Source organism: Myzus persicae, unplaced genomic scaffold (genome assembly GCF_001856785.1).
Source record: "Myzus persicae strain clone G006 unplaced genomic scaffold, MPER_G0061.0, whole genome shotgun sequence".
NCBI lineage: Eukaryota > Metazoa > Arthropoda > Insecta > Hemiptera > Aphididae > Myzus > Myzus persicae.
In genome coordinates, this window is record NW_019103989.1 from 473,215 (window position 1) to 494,777 (window position 21,563).

At 31.4% G+C, this 21,563-nt stretch overlaps 1 protein-coding gene across 1 annotated transcript; it reads left to right on the forward strand.

Annotated features, from left to right (window-relative positions):
• The first annotated feature begins 14,176 nt into the window (after window positions 1-14,176).
• Window positions 14,177-16,801, forward strand: LOC111037293 (F-box/LRR-repeat protein 14). Its single transcript, XM_022319790.1, has one exon. The coding sequence runs from the start codon at window positions 14,656-14,658 to the stop codon at window positions 16,057-16,059; it is 1,404 nt and encodes a 467-aa protein (XP_022175482.1). The 5' UTR covers window positions 14,177-14,655; the 3' UTR covers window positions 16,060-16,801.
• The last annotated feature ends 4,762 nt before the right edge of the window (window positions 16,802-21,563 follow it).

Sequence of the window (21,563 nt, forward strand, 5' to 3'; positions counted from 1 at the left end):
TAAAAACTGTAGAAGTTCACATGTACAATATTATAAACTATGAAATATTATGCAGCTTTATTTGTATTTTGTACTAAAATTTTTAATATTGAATATGAACAGTATAAATTATTGTGAGTGTCATACATGTAAAAATTAAATACTTTATATAGGTACTTCGAACTAGAATAAACACTTTGAAGTCTTAACACACGTAGGTAGATATGTAGGTATACGATCTTAAAATTATTGGGTAGAGATCTTCTAAAAAAAAATTTTAATAAGTTTATGGAAATAGGAAATAATAAATTATTTATTTTATGTATTTCAACGTGAGAAGGAAAAATAGTATAAGAAATTGAAATTCTATTCACTCAACCAACGCCCCAACGTTACATATTATTTATTGCTTAATAAATATCGAATCTTATAGGTGAGATGTTATACATTAATATTATATTATATTATGATGAATACATGTTCTTTTTTTAATATAAAAAAAAATAAAGCACACAGCCAAGCAAAATGTATTTTTAATTACATTAACAGCATAAACTTTTTACCGGGGATATTTTTTAGTGTATAAAATATTAAAATAAAATCAAGTTTAATCGATAATTTTATAATTAGGAAATATTATAAGTGAAGGTGTATGTTATATATATACATAAAGTATAGGAGCTAAATAATTGCAGTAAAACTACTTTCAAAAATTATTATGCGTATTTTTTACACACTGTAGTATAGTGTCAGTCTATACCTACTATAGTATTTTCCATTCGTGTTTTATATACTCGTTATTTTAACACTTTCACGATATACATGTATGAAATGTTTCATTTGATTATCTGATAATGATTCATTGATTAATAATAATAGCCTTTTAAACAATACTAATTTTTATAGAGTATTATTAATTGATTAAGGGAGGGTTTATCCGAATGACAACAAAAACGTAATTGATATTATACCTATAGGTATAATTATATTTTATTTTAAATAAAATAATGCTACTAAATGGTAGGTACATCATATTAATTAGTATATCTAGATATGTACCATTGAACATATAGTATGAACTGTAGTTTAAAAGTACTTAGATACTTTCAGCTGGCCATACTTTTTCCATTATAATTTATCTGAAAGTATACTTAAAATGTAAAACTTTAAATCAAATACTTCATACATGTAATATGTATATAAGTTCCGTATGACGTTATATGTTGTACCTACTGAATTAAAATATTGATACAATTATTTATAATGTTTAAACAACATAAACAACATTTTTAGGTATCTAATTAATATCCAATTTTATTTAAAAATGAATAAAGAACTAAAATTAAGAATATTTCTTGAACCAAATACAAATAATTTAAAAAGGGATAATTTATTTTCAAAGAATTTACATCTAGCATGATATTCAAAAACATTACATCATATTAAATAATGTTTTCGAGTAAAATAAATATTTACCTAACATTAATTCCTATAAATTTCTATTAATTGTCTATAAATGTCTAAAATATGTATTTGTTTAATTATTTATGAAGAAAAAAGAGTTGTTTAAAGTGTAAATGTTTTAGGTAATAATTAATTATTTAATAAATACGAACTCTATAGGTTTGGAATTATGAGATATACCTAATATTTTAGAAGATACAATTAACTATAAACAATTATAATAACAATAATAATAATAATGACACTTAAAAATAAGGAAAAATTATTAACTGGACGACTACTAAAATTTTGACCAAAAATTAACCGTCCGTTTGGGTAATTACCATTTAATTTATATCAATTGAGCGATGGAAATTTTTTTTACCTCCTCAAGTGATATGGACTGTGACTAACATTAGATTTTATTTAATTATATTTTGACTGTATATAATACTATAGTAATATATTTTTAGAGTTAGAGCCCATTATTAATTATGAACTATGTAATACGTATATTATGTATGTGATTTTATTTTTAACTTTAATTTTTTTAATTTACAACTTACATTACTATAATTGCATATGAACATTGTTAATATATTTAAAAGAATACAAATACATGTATAAAACTTAATCGAAAATTGTGTCTAAGATGTGGAATTTTGATAGGTTTAGAAACCAAGGAAGCCAAAATGTAATTGAGATATGCTAGGGAGCGGATAAAAAGTGAGGGACGTAAAAAAAGAAACATTTTGTAAATATATATATTTATGAAGGGGTGTAAAATAATGAGAGGGGTAGTGCATGATAGGGCATGTTGGAGAATCGATATAAAAGACTGCAGATCCCTAACCGTATACAGGATAAGGTCGAAAAATAATATGAATTTATAATCAAGTAACATCATTGTTTATTTGAATTTATATAAATAATATGTATATATATATATATACTTAAGGGCATTATATAATATATAAATATGTAAATTATATTTAATTAAATTGTATGATATACGAACAGAGTATCTATTATTAAGTAAAATTTACCCAAAACAAACTATTTTATCATTTCAAATGATTTATGTTATATTATTGAGGACCTTACATATTATTATGTTTTAAATTATTTTTACAGTAAAAAATCCTTGGAATAACATTCGATATGGCGAAACATTTAAACAAATAAAAAAATATTATATTTCTTACTTTTTAATTTAATTTGCAGTTATTATAGTGCGGTACTGAAAACTTTTATGGTTCAGCTAACTTATTATAGAGGTATACTCAAATAATGTCTCAAGTACTTTTTATAATATTTAAACTAAATCAGAATTTTAAAAATATATTAGAAAAACTCTAAAATGAATTGATTTTCTTAATTCGATTATTGAGAGTTGACATAATATGATGATTGGCGTATAGTTGTTATGTCTATTACTATATTATATGAACTTGAACAAACAAAAGTTTATAAGCCTTAAGGCTATAAGTGTAGAATATAGATGCTGTAACTTTTATACATATCTTCTCTGCATCTGACAGAAAACGAAACTTATGTACAAAAGACTATTGCAAAAACTGCTAACCTTAAATTCAGAATGCGCCTATCTGAGTATGCCGTCCCCTTATACTATCTATAATGTATAATAATATAAAGAAACAAATGAATTATGCGCGATAAGCATTATTAAAGAAAAAAGCAAATACATTCAATAATTTTGTTATGTCTCAAATCGCTCTCACAAAAAATAGTATTAAACAACTTAAAAAAATATACTCGCATATTACATAATTTAAACGAACAGTATGTTCAGACTGCAGTGGCCAGTGGCGCAGTATAAACGCGCGTTACATTTGGTAACCTCCCCTACCAGAACTAAAATAAAAGAAGAAAAGTTACGATTTTAAAATCTAAATTGAGGTACAGTAGAGTTATAATAAATTATAAATTTTCCAATACTTATGAGTTACAAATAAATCGATTTAACCATCCCCTTCTCTCTATACAGGCAAAAACGTATCTTCGCCACTGGTTGTTAACATCTATTCGAAGCACTATGATAAAGTAGACAATAAGATAGCAATAGTTCATGCAAATGATACCATCATAAATAAAAGCATCATCCATTTCACATTTACATTTAGTACGCATCAATATTAATCATCATCAATTAATTAACGACTTAGTACATGGTTTATCGTTGTTTTATGATACGATCAAAAGTAAACAATCAACAATAAAATTATTTTTGCCAATTCCAGTACCTACATATTTATTTAGCAAGTCATATGAACGTTTTATTTCCTAAATTTGTATTATTTTCAACGATATTGCCGGATGCACAGCGTCATGATTCATGCCACTCCAATCACTGTGTTTCTTGAGCATAAGCCCCGATAGTGCTGGTTTAGTTGTATAGTTAATAACTGTTAGTTATCGATTTATATGGAACAACATATTTTCTGTAAACCTTACTATTGCAAACTTTTTTTAATTGTCAACTATGGTCAACTAACTACATAGGTAAAATATGAAGAGTGATATCGGTGATGTTACGTGGTGATCACTTTTTAGTCATTACAAATCATTATTATTTATCTGGTATGTATTACTACATTAGCAATATATCACCTATAGTTACGTCTTACGTTTAACGAAATTAAGTTCTATAGTTTGACTTTCAACTGTATAAATTGTAAAATATACCTATGGATAAGCCTGTTCAAACAACATAATATTACCTATAGGTATCTCTAATTTACTTACAATTTTTCATTTTCAAGATTATAAAAAATATATTAAAAAATATTATCGATGTAAGGGTTGAGAATCTAAATCTTCTAGTTTCTGTATATTGATAGAAATCATAAAAATTAAACACATTACTTTATAAAATAAATCTTCTTGTGAGCTATAATAGATTTCTCAAAGTTGAAAAAAATTATTAGTCAATACCTAATATACAGTATACTATATATTATATAGTATGTATTTAAAGTATACATTTAATAAATACGCACAATATTACCAATGTAAGCAATTACAGTTTGCAAGATACCCGAGTGCTATGATTAATTGCGACGATATTCATTTAGTGGTTTCTATCAGTAATTTGAATTATAAATTATTATCAAATATTAAATATATGATGAATAAAAATATTAAACATAAAAATTATAATTTCCCGTCTCCGCAGGATGAAATATGATATTATAGTAAACACATACATAACTAAACATTTAAGAATTGTCCGGCAAATCTTGTATAGACTATGGACCCAACGCTGAGTGGATAAATTATGTAAATGATAAAAATGTTTAATAAACGTTTTGTATCAATATCCGGTCATCTATTATAATTTTATTTATAGTGAGTAAATACTAAATACAATTATTTTACTCTGAAACTATTATTTCCCGTCTAAAACCTATCTACCAAGTACGATATCACAATGTTCAAGACCCTTTTCTCCCAAAAATGACCTCTCGATTTTCGCCCATGTCGCTTTTTGCCCAAATATTTTAAAACTACTTTCCCTTTTCGCCCAAGAATATAATAGTACTTTTTGATCACATTTTTACAATACACAATTTGGGAAACACTTACTCGGAATTATTTATGTCCAGTATTTGTCTACAATGGTCTGTGTCTGGTTGAGTGCTATAAATGAAATACAAACTCAGATCTACATTAAATTAAACAGTATTCATTTTCAAACTTGTCCCAAAGATAAAAAAAATTTAAACCGACAATGAAAAACTGAGCAAAAAATACAACAATATAAAACAGGAACAATCAATCGGTATGATTTTATTAAATCAATGTCATTTAATTATTAAAAATTATAAATTTATTACTTATATTTTGACGATTTATATTTTTTATATTTTTTTTTTTTCAAGCTTAAAGTATTCTTAACACAAATCCATTCTGTTTAATTATTGATGTAATTTTGACACAATTATAAATACAATACTATAAGCAATTTTTTTAACGACCTTATAAATGTTATAAGAATTATTTTAATGTACATTTAAATTCATTAAGTGCACAAAATATATAATAAATATTTGGAGAGTAATAAAAGCCACCTCCTTGTAGTACTTTCTGTGTAATGCTAAATGGCTTCAAGTAAGGGTTTCCTAGATCGTGTATTATAAAAATGCGATAAAAAAGTGCCATAATATTCTTGGGAGAAAAGGGAAAGTAATTTTAAAATATTTGGGCAAAAAGAGTCCCGCCCTATCGCAATATTATGAACTATAAAGAATTAGCCGACTACACGATTTGTATACAGACGGACACCCAAACCGTTATTTATAATAATAGCATAAAAATACTATAGATATAGGTTATATGTATTTTGTTTTATGAATAAATAAAAAATATTTTATCAATGGTCAGTCGTTTGTATTATTTTTATTTGCAATCAGCAAGTAAAGCATAACATGATAACACAATACATAATGCAAAGTTTAAAGACCCGATTAAAAAACTGTTATAAGGCCGCATCACCTTTGTCCGGCCGAACCGATGATCCGCTGTAGCAAAGATAGTTGTAAATTTATCGACGAAAATTGTATTTAAAATAAAAAAATCTTAGTAATGGAAAAAGTAATTTTTAAAAGTAACAGAATCTAAAAAACTTTTGAAAAAATAAAACGTAAGAAATGTAGGTCGTTATGCGCCACATCATTTTGTAATAAAAACATACATAGACTCCAAAACTTTTGCCAAGAATGTCAGCCGTAAACATCAGTTCACAATAATAATAATTACGCAATTCATTTACAATCGCAGCGAGTGAGTTCGTATGTGTGTGTGTGTATGCGCTCATACATAAGTATTAACAATTAATCGACTTCACAAAAACAATAACTTATCTGCAGCCATGCGAATAGAGTTTTTTTCCGCATAATATAAATTAAATTAAAGTAACAATAAAACAATGAATAAATAAACTATTACCGCATCCACTCTAGAAATCTTCAACAATACCGAATGGAATGGAACCGTTTGTGATTGTCAACATACCTACTATATTATATGATATATCCAACATGTAGGTTGTAGGTAGGTACGATCATACTATTTATTATGTGGTATTGTTGTTATGAAATTCTTCTCGGTCAGTTATGTAGGTAGGGTAGCCAGTAAATTTATAATTTGACCGTAGTTTTTACTTTTTAAGAACAAATACTACCTATGAAATGTGAATTGTATGATAAGTGAATGTTAATTTACTTAGTCAAAACTCAAAGACAAGAGTTTTTATAAATTAGGATTAATGCCGATTAATGAATAACAATTTTATCAAATACAAATCATAACACTTGTGTTTTTTGTGTATAAATATCAAAAAATAATAATATTTTATTATTGTATACAAATATACAATAATTCTATACGCGGTGTGTTTAATACTATTTGTTACACGAGTGTTGCACAAATTCACATCACTTTATAATCATCATCATCATGATATACTCTCATATGTCTCTGCAGACATTTCAATATACAAGTCGGAACAATAATAATTTCGAAATTAAAATGTCCATTGGCCCACTGCAGAGTATACACTCTGACAGTCATTACAACCTGTATGTATACATGACCGTACAAATAAACAGACATTTTTTTTACCGTTGAGTGTTAGTAATCCTAGTTAAAACGCGATGAACAATATGGAAGGGAAGGGGCTGGGGACACGTACGTGGAGGACTCGTCGTGTAGTTGGATCTGAAGAAGCTGCAGGAGCTAACGAAACGTAAGTCGGTATAATATGGTAATGATGGAGTAGAAGGATATCGACGAACCAACTATAAATCAAAGACGCCGAATATAGATGCTATTAAGATGCGATGCATTAACTATATTGGAATTCGTAGAGGTCCTATAGGATGGACCGTATATTATACAATATATATGGTCCTATCTTACACTTATGTGTGAGTTATACTGCAATAGCAATCGTATCGCGTTCAGTTAGTTCAAATGAAATAATTATACTGAAAACATTTTTTTCGAATAGATAGACAAACAGAATAACCAAGTTACAAATTAAATAACCGATGTATTAGGTATTGTCATTTTCTATTGGTGATTTGTTCTATGGTCATAACTCATAAATCATAATATAATATATTATAATTTATAATGACTCTCCGAATAATAGTATATACTAATAATATTATATTGAGTATTCATTACACCTTAGTTCTATTAGGTGCAACACCTCCTATAACGGTATTTACGTAAATATTGTTATTGAAGTCTATACAATATAGACTTGGCCAACACGTTTAGAAGGTATATTATGAATAGCTATATAGCTGTACATTGTATTGGAACAATGTGAACAAAACGGCATTAATTTCCGAATAACTTTAAATTCTTATTGGTATTTAGTAAAACTAAAATAAAACAAACATAAATATTTTGAAGTATTTATAGATAGGTATAAATATATTGTATATTTATATACAGGTGCATGTAAAATAATATCTTCATAACATATTATATTGTAATATGCTATTTTGTCTTTTTGACATTCTATAATAAAACCAGACTCTAGACACTTAAATATGATAACAATAATTGGAAGTAATGTTTTTGGAGGAAGATAATATTGTTTTAAATGTATTTATACATACATATATATATGTATAATGGTCATACTAATCCCTCCAAAAAAATGGCGAATTTATATATAAGATTTCGCTAAGTTTCTCGTTTAATTCAGTATCAGTGCCCATTCTGATTTATTTATTCTATGATGTAAGAATAATAAAGACAACAATAAAATCCAAATAAATGCTTTTGGCTATAAGTCGATGTCGAGTCGTTGAAATTATTTTTTTAAACTATATGTAGACATTTTGTAGAACTATATCACATATCTTCTGCTGTGAACTCTGTATTCGCTATTTAGTAATTATTTTACATATTAATATATTATTATGTTGTTAGTAAAATTTGGTACCTACGCTACTACCTACGCTATGCGATAGCTTTCTTACAGTTGCTACTTATATGTAACCGGTTTATTATATTCCTAATAGTCCAAAATTAATTGTGTTTAATGTCTAAACATTATTCATAAAAATGATACAAATTTTGATTAATGTCTGTAAATTATATACGCATTGAGTTACTATAAATAATGTTGCTTATTAGTGGTTAAAGTAATGCAAAGTCTAAAAAATATTACTACTACCGTTGTTAAATGCGTTTGTCTATTATTTTGACCTTGTGAGAATATAGTAAATTGTTTAAAAGGAATGCATATTATACAAATTTCGTTTAATTAATTCAGGTCAAAAATATTATTATTTATTTTATTTTTCATAAAATAATTTTAACTTTATTAATATTAGTTATTACAATTACTCATTTATTACTAAAGGTTTTAAAGAATTTACTAATAAGTATATAAAAAATATTATAATGGCGTCAAAATTTGATGTAAATAAAGTTCTTAGCTTTTAAAATACTTAAATGGGGATTTAAATTTAAAAAAAATTATTTTATTATTTTGGTTTATATAATAATTTAGTGCAGTTTGTAGTTATACAATGAATTTTAAATTTTAACATTAAATTTGATAAGTAAGTTTTTCATTTAATATGATAAAGAATTATAAATTATTGTCATTTATATAACAAAATGTCCAGGTTGTTCAAATTTCTTGTATCAATACATTTTATCAATTAATACCAAATAAATACCCAAGCCTTTGAACTCTAAAGATTATAATTCTAATTTATAGAGGATTACTTTTGTTATATTATTCATTAGATATACATATGTTCTATTATACATTATAAATTGTCTGGGTTAAGTTCCATAGGGCACACTGTCATAGATATAATTCGTCCCATTTATTATTTCATCTGGTTTGTTTGACTATGTTATCTTTTTTTAATAATATTTATAGATACAATTTGTTTAGTGATAATCCCGGACTAAGATAAATAGATATTAACTATAGTGCATATCCCATGGTGATAAATGATAATTATCGTTTATGGTTTTTTTATCCATTTAAACCATGTTTTGAAAATACCTATAATAATAACGTTTTCAAGCCTTAATAAATTTAAACTCGTACATATAGATTATAATATATAATATAGTTGGGTACTATATCTAAAAGTTACCATTTACCTATCGCTCCCTGAGCGTTTATTATAAATCAATTAATAAACGGATCTAAGTAAATACTAAATTTATTAATTAAAAATAATTGTTTACAATACCTAATACCTAAATAATACCAGATCAGGTGGCACTGCTGAGTACCTTCCTAAAAATGCTTAACTTCTGTCATTTACCAATATTAATAATAACATTTACTTATTATATACTTATAACTTACTGTATAGATTGTAAATTGTTTTAATAAATAAAGTTTTCACAGTTTTCACTTAATCAATAAATTCATAACACATCTTTAGACCACAGTGCACATGAAAGATCAATTTATAAAATCAATACTTCACATGAATATATTAATGAAGTAGGTAGTTAATTATATTGCGATATTTATAGGTATACAATTTACGATGTTTCAATTTTTCTGTGAAAAATAATTAGTGTGTAATTTCTGTATGAAGCAGTAAAGACACAAATCGTTACTCTACATTTAAAATGTATAATGTGTATGATAAATATAAATTAAAAATAATATTTAGTTAGAAGAAAATATTAAGTTTCAAAGTACTGCTTTACTATAATTGGTTGTTTATTCACTTTTTAAGACGAAAATAAAAAAATGAATATTATTATAAATTGTTATTTACATATTTATTCAATTATTCATTTTGAAGTAAATTATAGCGTTACGATAAAATAATGTAAGTACTAACATTGATAATAACAGTCATTATACAATATTAATAGTTAATACTATTGTTACATTACTAGGTTACCTACTCACTACCCATACATTATACGGTAGATTTTTCAGATTATTATTACCTACTATTATACATTTAATAGACATAATTTACAAATATTATTTTTTGGTAGTTAATACAATGCAATTATTGTGATTTTATATATAATTTAAGAACATAAAATAAATGATTATCTTTAAAATTTAAATATTATGTTTAATTTATGTTTTAGTTGTACGAATATGAAATGTTTTATATTTTTTTAAATTTTGAGCAGAGTGAATTTAATGTTCATCATCGTAAATATTTTTTTTATAAACGTGTTAAGTATATGCATATCTATATACCATTTAGAGATATAATTTTAGATTATGAGAGGAGCTATATGAATGTATTGGTTTAACAATGATGTCTATTTTTTTCTTGGGTCTGAAGACACTTTTGAACTTAAAAGGTTCTCTTCGATTTTGAAAGTGGTTTTTTGTAGACCAAAAGTAAAAATTGCAGAATACTTTAAAATATGATCGGGATAGGCAAAAAAAATTTCACCAATGTGAATGGAATGTTTACGCAAAACCAGTTTTTGACATCATGATGGACTTTGTTTTTATTTTTACTCATAAATAACCGTAAATACTTGAAATTGTCACCAATTATTCATATTAAAACTTACTAAACATAATATTATGATCAAAATGTTTTGGTTCTTTTTGTGTTATACTTATACACATATTTAAATTGTTCTACTTTTTTTTAGTTCATTTTCGATTAATGCATGATAATATTTTTGTTTGTGAGAAAGCTTGAAATTTAAAACGAGGTCTTTCATACTTATACTGCAGTTAAAAAATATCTATAATACACAATTTTTTAAGCGTTTAGACATCAAGTTAAAATCTGTACGAAATTTATCAAAATCACAAAAATATGTAACTATTTCTACCTTGTTAATGATTAATATTTTTTTAAATTATAACAATAAGTGCTTTCAAATTTAATACAAAATTGCTTATATGATTTTTTACTGGAATTAAAAAAAAATATTCGGGTAAGTGGATACCTCTTTGCTGTACAGTAGGTGTCTACAGGGTTCACTGAAATAGATGTGTTTAATTTGAATTCAATGATATTAAATAATTGTAGCTATATGAAAAATGATTCTGAGCGAAGACTGTCTTTCAGCATGTATCGTACTACCCACTAAGTATATTTTATGATAATATTGCTATTAACGTAATGTATTTTATAATCAAACATTAGTAACTTTTTACTGTAGAATATTTTTTGCGAAAACATTGCATTTAAAAAGTCATTGTGTGTATACAATATAATAGTATACTTTAAAACAAGTAACTACGTTTCAAGTATCCACAAATAATATTTTTAAACTGCAACAAAATTATTAAAACCGTTATTCTTCGTTTAAATATATCATTTTATCTAAATTCGAACTTTATAAATACTATTAAAAAACTGTGATTAGATTTTTTAGATTTTTAGTACAGCATGTGGACTTCTCATGAGAAACCTTGTTACAATGTTCAATCCTAACCTGCAGAGAGGAACAGGGTCACAATGACATCTCAAACCACTCCCCCCCCCCTTAATGTTATTGTAAAATGTACATTTTCATTCATCGACGTTATCAGTACAACTTTTTATTTATATTACTTATCGAATTCGATAATCGTAATCACGATGTATTTAAGGTGCATTTATAAAATATTCAGATAGTCTTCATTACTCTTACTCTTGAATCTTCTCTAAATCTGAAGTCTTGACGTAATTTAATAATGACAGTTAAATTTTTCTACCAAGTTAATATTAAAACTTAGGAGTCATGTTTAAATTGTAAATAGTGTATTTCCTATATATTCTGTAGCTTCTACTGAGTATAGTTTTATAATAAGTAGTATAGTTTTATAGGAAAGTGTAATATTTGAAATGAAGTGTTGAACCAAGAAACATAAAATTTGTAATTACTTATATGAACTGAAAATATGTATTGTTTTTACAAATAATAATATTATTATGTTATAATATATATTTGCTATTTGGTATTAATCCGTTATACTACAGGTTACCGTCGTTGACACCACTCGCTGTGCCTTTATAACTTTTATGTTTGTACTACATAAATGTATACAAATGTAAAATTGTATAACATATTGTTTTATGCACAATCATTTAATCAAGAAACTTAGAAATGTTAATGTTGAATATTTAGTAGGCACTACAGTGGTATTATACCTGTTTACCACGTAAAATATCGACTAAAAACATAGCCAGTGTTCTAAGTAACGGGCCAAAAACCAGGATCGAATATTAATTTCCAGGAGTTTTATATGTAGATAAACGAGTTGTGTTTTTTAAACGACGGAGTAGAAAACTGTAACCGTTGCACAAGCAATATAATAATATTATGTACAAGCAGCTGTGCAATGTTCCCATTACAGAACTACACCTATAATATTCGCGTATATAATTTACAATGCGGGTACAGGTTGTTTCGCTTGGATCCAACTCATACCTACTACCTATAATTTACTACAGACACCGCCGTACACGGTATTCCAGAATATATTATAATTTATAATTATATGTATATTATCATCATTCATCGTACCCATAATATACTATTACGTCGTTTGGTCATGCCGATTTTTAGTGAAAATATCAAATTTTCGGGTGATCACCGCCTTTAGTCGTAGGTTGTGCTTGTCATAATATAAAATACTCAAAATTAATCATTAATGTGCCCAGCGGACATCGCGTGTTACGACGACGGCAGAAATTGTTCTTAAAATTATTTGTCGTCGCTATACTCTCAGGCCATTCAGTTATTGGCAATTTTTTGCGGGTACCTGTTCGTATAGTCAGTGCCTAAATGACCCAACATAACACTCATAACAGCATAAAATCTTAGGAAATTATTGTGAACTGATAACTCTACGTCTCTAGTCTCTACGACCATTGGCAATTTCGTAACTACTAATTCGCTACTTCTCACAATTATATATACACACACACGACACACACACACACACACACACTACCTATTGTCAATTTGTAAGCCTCGAGACCTCTTTAGCACAACGGCAGTGGCGGTGAATCGTACCCGCCATGGGGACCCCATGAAGGAAAACGCGATGGCCTGCAACTATAATAGTACCCCACCTTCCCCACACATGTGGACCCGAACCGACCCAACCCGTCCGTAGGAATTCGCTGGTACGCAGACGACACTCGCTAGACTGTGCGCCGTTGACAAGTATTATCCAAGAGCGAGTCAAATACGGTAAAAAGACGAGCGTCAGTGGCCGTCCCCGACGATGACGCGAACACAGGATCGACGAAGTCTAAAACTATGAAAGACGACGACCAGAATAGAGAATTATATTGAGAAACGCGGCTGTCAGACTCGGGAAACCGTCGCGCGTCGTCGGATGGCAGCACCGGCGCGCGCGGTGGCGGCGACTCTAGCCGAACTATAGCCGAACGCTGCCGACGCGGAGTAGGTGTCTCTCTCACCAATCACTACCTCTCTCACACGCTCGCCCCCAATCCCACATTCCCACTCGTCCACTCGTTCGCTCGTTGTCTATCTCACTCGTTTTCTCGCACTCTCTTTCCCTATCCCTTCCCTCGGTCGCTCTCTCTCGCACCATCCTCGGCCTCTCTCCCTTATTCCATCTCTCTCGCACGTCCACGGTCGTAGGTCCCCTCCACTATTCGAGCGAACACAAACACTCCGCGCTCCCTCCACACCGTACGAGCGTACGACGACGTGACGGTCGTCCCCCTCTGCTGAGACCGTTCGTTTGAAATATCGCCACACACACACGCCCGACACACACACGTACACACACCCATACACACATACGCGCACGCACACACACGCCAGTGTAGTACACGGTTTTTTTTTGTCCGACCCGTTCCCCCGTTACCGTCGTCAGTACGGTATACGCTCTCGTGACGTGCGTTACCACAATACGACGAACGTGCACATTATATTACGCGATACTGTCGCATTTTTGGTTGTGTGCGCGATCGTGATTAGTAGGTCTTATTGATATTGTTTTTTTTTCCGTATTGAAAAATCGTAGAAAACAATAGTTGCTTGTAAATTTTTTTTCGTCACACCGTTCGCTCCGCCATGAAGTGCGTTGTTATCGTCGTCGTCTCCGCCGATTTCGCGATGCCTTGCTGACGCGGCCACTCGGAGTTCGCGGAAGGAACGCGAGCCAACACCGTCTGTGCTCGCCGCGGCACACGCACCGCCGACGGTGACGACAGCGCTCGAGACATACCCAGCGCAGTGCACGCACGACGCGTCATGTCGGCGGGGCCGTACGGGACCATAATGGACGAGTTGGGAGGCTTCACGGAGGTGCCCATCTCGTACCGGCACATCTCGCGGTTCCAGCCGTACAGGGTACAACCGTACCAGGCGCACGTACAGCCCGTTGCCGCTCGCAAGGTCAAGTCGTCGACGGCAGTGGAACGGCGGACCATGGCTGGCGGATGTCAGTACGACGAGAACCGACCTACGCACGTGCACCGTCTGTACCCTGAAATTCTAGCGTTGATCTTCAGCTATCTGGACGTGCCGGACAAGGGCCGTGCCGCCCAGGTGTGCACCGCGTGGCGTGAGGCTGCTTGGTACAAGTCGGTGTGGCGTGGTGTCGAGGCCAAGATCGACATGTGCCGGTCGTCGCATCCCATGTACGAGAGCCTCAAGCAGCGCGGAATCAAGCGAATCCAGGTGCTGTCCGTGTCCCGTTATAAGTGTCTGCGCGAGATCGTCCAGAACGTGCCCAACCTGGTGTCGCTGAACATGAGCGGCTGTTACCACATCAAGGACGAGGACCTGCACCAGATGTTCCTCGAACACCACCCGAACATCACCGAACTCAACCTGTCGCTGTGCAAGCAGCTTACCGACGGTGGTCTCATACGAATCGCCGACACGCTCCGTGGGCTCACCCGGCTCGAGATACAGGGCTGCTCGTACATCACCAACAAGGGTTTCTCACACATCGCGCGAAAACTTAAGAAACTTAAGTATCTCAACCTACGGTCGTGCTGGCACCTGTCCGACGTGGGCCTGTCGCACATCAGCGGCGCCAGCAAAGACTCGACCGACGGTAATGCGCAACTCGAGTTCCTGGGACTACAAGACTGCCAGCACATCACCGACGAGGGCCTCAAGTACGTATCCGAGGGCCTGCGCTCTCTGCGCAGCCTCAACCTGAGTTTCTGTGTCAACATAACTGACACCGGTCTCAACTATGTGTCACGCATGAACACTCTGGACGAGCTGAACTTGAGTGCATGTGACAACATTTCCGACATTGGCATCGGTTACCTATCCGAAGGTTGCACCAAGTTGGGCAGCCTCAATGTGTCGTTCTGCGATAAGATCGGCGACCAGGCACTTCTCCATGTCTCCCATGGGTTATACGGCCTGCACACCCTGTCCTTAGGTTCATGCCAAATATCTGACGATGGCATACTGTACATATCGAAATCACTTCGCAACCTCGAGGTGCTCAATATTGGCCAGTGCAACTCAGTCACTGACAAGGGTCTAGAGCATTTGTCGGATTCGTGCAAACTGTTGCGGTCCATAGACTTGTACGGGTGTACAAAGATCACCAAAGAAGCCAAAGAGAAGATTCTAAAAATGCCAAACATCAGGAGGGACACGGTCAACGAAGACTTGTGGCAACTTAGATGACCGAAGGAATATTTTGTTTTTTAACATTTCAATATGTGATATATATTTATAATTTAGGTAAGTTAGTAACATTATGTTTTGTTGAGAATATTGGGTTCAGCCATCATTTCAATTTGACCACATCTAATTCATATTATTAGGTATTATTATTATTATTATGATTATTAATTATTATTTTTATTATTATTTTTATCTATATTAATAAATATTACATACCTGATTGAGAAATTTGTCATGCTTTCCCAGAGTTTTTTTTATGGTTTAATAACATCATTTTTCTTTTCTTATGAATGAAATTTAAGCACTTTACTTGAACTTGAACCATGCATAATCTTGAGTTTATTCAATAAAATGTATTATCATTATTATTATTTTGAAAAACTATAGGTAAGTAATAAACTCATAGTTTAATTCTCATAGGTCGTCGGATTCCTTTTCAACTTCATTTAGTTAATTCTGTATTACAAATTGTACAATCGTTATTTCATTATGTTTTTATCTTAATCTTGACCTTCAGTATCACTCTACAAAGCTGACAAATTTTGCAATTAAACCATCTATCGTTGTTGGCTTGTCTATTATTTTTTTTATTATAGGTCTTATTCATTTTATGTTTGATCTTAGTATGGTACCTTACTTGTCTTCTTTTGTTATAACTCTGAAACTAGTTTCACCCTGTTCCGTTCAGTTACTTACATTTTGTACATCAATGTGATAATTTAGTTTAACGCTCATCATTTAATAAAAAAAATATATTATATAAATAATTTAACAAAGTAGAAATCTACTATTTTTATTATTATAATAATTTTTTTTTACCCGTTTATTATAATTTTTCTTTGTAACTAAAATTATAACCGATATTTTTGTTTCGTTTACATTTTTATTATTATTATTATTATTATTATTCTTTTTTATTATTATATATAAGCTCAATAGAGATCAGACAATCTATATATTTGAACGTACTTATAAAGAAAAAAATTACCAATACATTGTTTAGGTCTCTTTTCTTTTTATATATAATATTATTTTGTTTAACCGCACGTCCACTAATTGTTGAATAAAAATGCTTTTAATTTTTTGTATAATGTTGAATCTATAAACGATAAAAATAAGAAAAACATTAACTTAAGACTTACCTATGTTTGTTTTTTCGTTGCGAATGAAATTTAGACTAAACGTTTTTTTGCTCAATGTGTAAAGCCAAACGGATTGGTTTTTATTATTATTATTATTATTATTATTATTATTACCTATTATTACTTTTTAATTGTGACTTGTGTTCGCGAAAACTATATACATACATGTAGGTAGGTAAAAATATAAAATAAAAACAACGTAATATTACGAGCCTTGACATTATTCCTAGTTACCACTCACTAGGTGACCTAGATGGAATCCAGATGATTAAAACACTGTAGACTATTGTCATTATGAAAAAAATTTGTATATAAAATATTTTTGTTAAAAAATTGATATATATTTAAGAACAAAAATTATACCTATTAACCATGGTTTTTATTTATTTGTTTTTACGTGTTTTCTTTTTCCCAACAAATTGATCTTAAAATGTTATGCTTAGGTCTAGGACTTAAGAAAACTTTGTAGAGAATATCAGCTGAACGCTGATGGGTCCATATTATGTGGCTGACAGGTATTATGGCTGGTATAGATAGATAACTACCGGTACGTAATTTTAGTTCTGCCGAATGTAGCGAACTGTCAAGTATATCTTTTATTTATTCAGGTACAAAAATACAAAAAGTGTTAGCACTTTTTTGTCAAACATGGAGTTGCCTAACAAACAATTAATCATATTATTGTTATACCTATTAAATTATATTATTGAATAATAAGTTCATATTTGTAGACAAAAATGAATACGAGTATCGGAATGTATTTTCAATGTACAATTGTATCCGTGGTTATGAAAATTTAAAATCAATTACGAGAAATGCGTGTTACACTAGTATCATTTTTATAATTTTTTTTTTATTATTATCGAGCATAAGTTACGGATTATTATTTTACCCTACAAAAAAAAAACAACCCTTCGTATTATGGAATATGGATCATATTTATATTCAATTAATTATGGTTCGTTCGTCAGTGTTTTTTTTAACGTGCACCCTGATGGCTGATGTTTCGATAAATTTGGTCGCAGTTATATTATTGGACACGGTTTCTTTTCTCGCATCACACACACACACACAGGTAATGTTAAGAACATCATAAGAACGATTGGGTATTTGTGTTCAATTATATAAATTGTAAAATAAAATACGAAACCAGCGTCTGCGGTCTGACAAGAAAAAAACCGGGCATCGGTATGGAATATATCATGTGATATTATGATGTTAAATTCGCATTTGAAAAAATGTAAAGTATTTTTTTTTTCATTTTAAGGAAAATGGAACCGGTGTCGGGTAACCGATTTGGAGTCATGTACTTATGGAATGTCAGTTCTCTCGGTGTTTCTCTAATATAATTCTCAGCCTTCATGTATACCCCTCCAGTGCTATAATATTATTTAGGTGAATATAATATATCCAACTATCTACAAAAATTCAAAGAAAAACTAAAAAACAAATTTTTCGTACCTGTCGACGACGACCTTATTCTTTTGACGTCGTCGATCTATACTCGAAACTATATAATGGTCAAATGAGTCGTATACAAAATAATGCACAACTGCACTCTCGGATTTTCATCTTGGGATATGAAGTGCTGCTGTCAAAATCTATTTCGTTTGAAAAAAAAGGTATGTACCATATCCGAACATGCACTTCATCCCTTAGTATTAATTGACATGTTATGCATAGAAAGAACAAAAAAATTATATTTTTAAAAACTATTTAGCATCACGCAAGCCTTTGTTTTTTTTTTTTGGTTTTTTCGAAAAGATTTGCTAAATAATATATTATATACTTTTATAATATTATATACAGGCACACACACGCACAACAATAATGGTACTCCTATTATGCGTAATTATAATGATTAAAATAATGGGAGACCGGTGGTGGTGTGTGTGTGTGTGTGGCAGGTTGAAACGGTCTTTGTGTAGGGTAGGAGCGGGTGGGGGATGGCATGTTATGGCGGTGGAGTGGTTGCCACGGGGGGCGGGTGGGTGGGCGGATAGGGAAGATTATAGTTGCAGTGCAGCTGCTTCTGCCAGCAGGTATGTACGTTTTTCCGTCTGTACCCACCGCCTCCTTGTGCGCTTGTCTGTGTGTATGTGTGTGTGTGTGTGTGTGTGCGCTTGTCTGTGTGTATGTGTGTGTGTGTGTGTGTGTGTGTGTGTGTGCGTTTCGTGTTGCACGCCAATTCGGGCGGACCACTTGTCAACGTTTGACAGGCTCCGCCGCCGCCACGGCGTTGCATGCGCGGCGGCGGCGGCGGCGGCGGCTGGTCGTTTTTAGGTACATAATATAATGTTGTGTGTGTGTGCCGACCGTGTCGCCGTCCCTCCGGCGTGTACAGCACACCGAAGAGGGGAACCTCGGGGCCTCTAGCACCACATATTATTATTATTACTACTATCGTTATTATACAAATGGAAAGAAGAAATCCTTACGGCCGACCCTCAGCAGTCGTCTCGGGCTGTACCACCGGAGGGAGAGAAAATAATATACCTGTTTCGGAAGACACAATAACGCAAACACATTGTGTGCCCGCGGACTAGGAGAGATTTCTTCGTCTCGCCCGACTTGTAGGTATTATGGGCCGGTATATCAATATAAGGTATAGGTCAAATTATCCCCGAACGTGATAATAACTGCACTTGCGTCTGTACTTAATGGCAAGTCGTATAATACATAGGTAGGTACTGTCCGCCGTGACTCGACAAAGTTATTTGTTTTTTTGTAGGAGAACATAATATATATTACATTATTATTTGTCGACCGTGTTTCGTGTGCGAAATGGAGATCGGGGTGCAGTGCGAAGAGGACCTGCAAAACAATTTCTACACCCGGTCGTCGTGGTGTATAGATTTTTTTAATTCCCTAAATCACCAACCGAAATAGGATCGGACGGGTTGGCAAGAGAATAAGGCGGTCCTCCGATCTCCGTGCTACCAAGACCGTTTCAGTAGACATCATCTGTACGTCACGTCATACTATTATTGTAATCATATAGGCTTAATCTCCGGGCAACTGCTACCTCAGACAAAGTGTATTTTTGCCCCCATCTGTAAAAATTTAAAATTTAATCTATCACTGATTTATGTATGTTGTTTTTGTTAGTTACCTAAACAGAATAGAATAATATACGTACCTGTACATTTTTTATCTTTGTATTTTGTATACTTTTGTCTTAATATTTGAATCTTGTCTGTTTGAAAAAAATCTATTAATTTATTTATTGGGAGGGGATAAAGCCTCTCTTTTTCATATCTATGCATAATAGATTTTTAGTTTTACCACAGACCCCTCCCCCTCCTCCACAACAATTTACCATAGATTACGCCTACGATTATTATAATAATTGTATGCATGTGCCTACTGAATTTTTGCACCGGCCCATGTACCGCAACACTCACAGTTATATGTAATAGTTCATAATATTCTACCTGACTACCTATACACTGAGATTTTCAATATTATGTTAATAGTCTGCGGTGTGCCGGTGTAGTAGTTTTCCGCAGACCCGATTCGATCCTATCGGTTACTACTGCAATCGTACCTGTTGTTTCTTATATGATGTAACGTATAATATATGTCATTTACGATTTACAGCTAGGTGATCTCAGGTGTATAACACATCAATAATTTACGTAACGTCCGAAATGTAGCTAAGTCCATCACCCGGGAACACGAAAGGATAATCTATATATGTATTATTATTGTTATCATTATTATTATTATTATTATTATTATTATTATATAATACTCTGAGTGTCGCGAAAAAGTATAAAATATGTATACAACCAATATATGGCTATATAACGCAGCATAAACGTACGGGTATAACTACTGGTACAATGATCAAAATTGTATTCAATTGAACGAACACAATATGGCATTCAAATGCGAAAACACTTGCGTATAATAATACCTATAATAGCGTATGGCACGACTCGATTCAATTTTTTTCCCGGTATTTAGGTAATCCCTTTTGAATAACAGTATACGTTTAAAAATACGAATGGTTGTATACAATTTGAAAATGACAAAAGATCAAACACGCCATCACCGCCACCCTTTGCTCACAGAGTCGTTTTTTTTCAATCTACTGAAGCTCTATTATCATATATTATGGTATACTATCCGTAGGTATATAAAAAAATACTTAAGTACAGCACTCAAATTATCAACACGAATTAATTTGAACAATTTAAAGTAAATACAAATATTTATTATAAACTATAATAACTATTATAATATTTTACTAAAGTAAATAAAGTCATATTAGTATATAGTTTATAGTAGGTATATACTAACATTTAACTGTACCTATATTAGTAGGTAGTAGGCAGTCCTGTGAAGTATTCAAATACT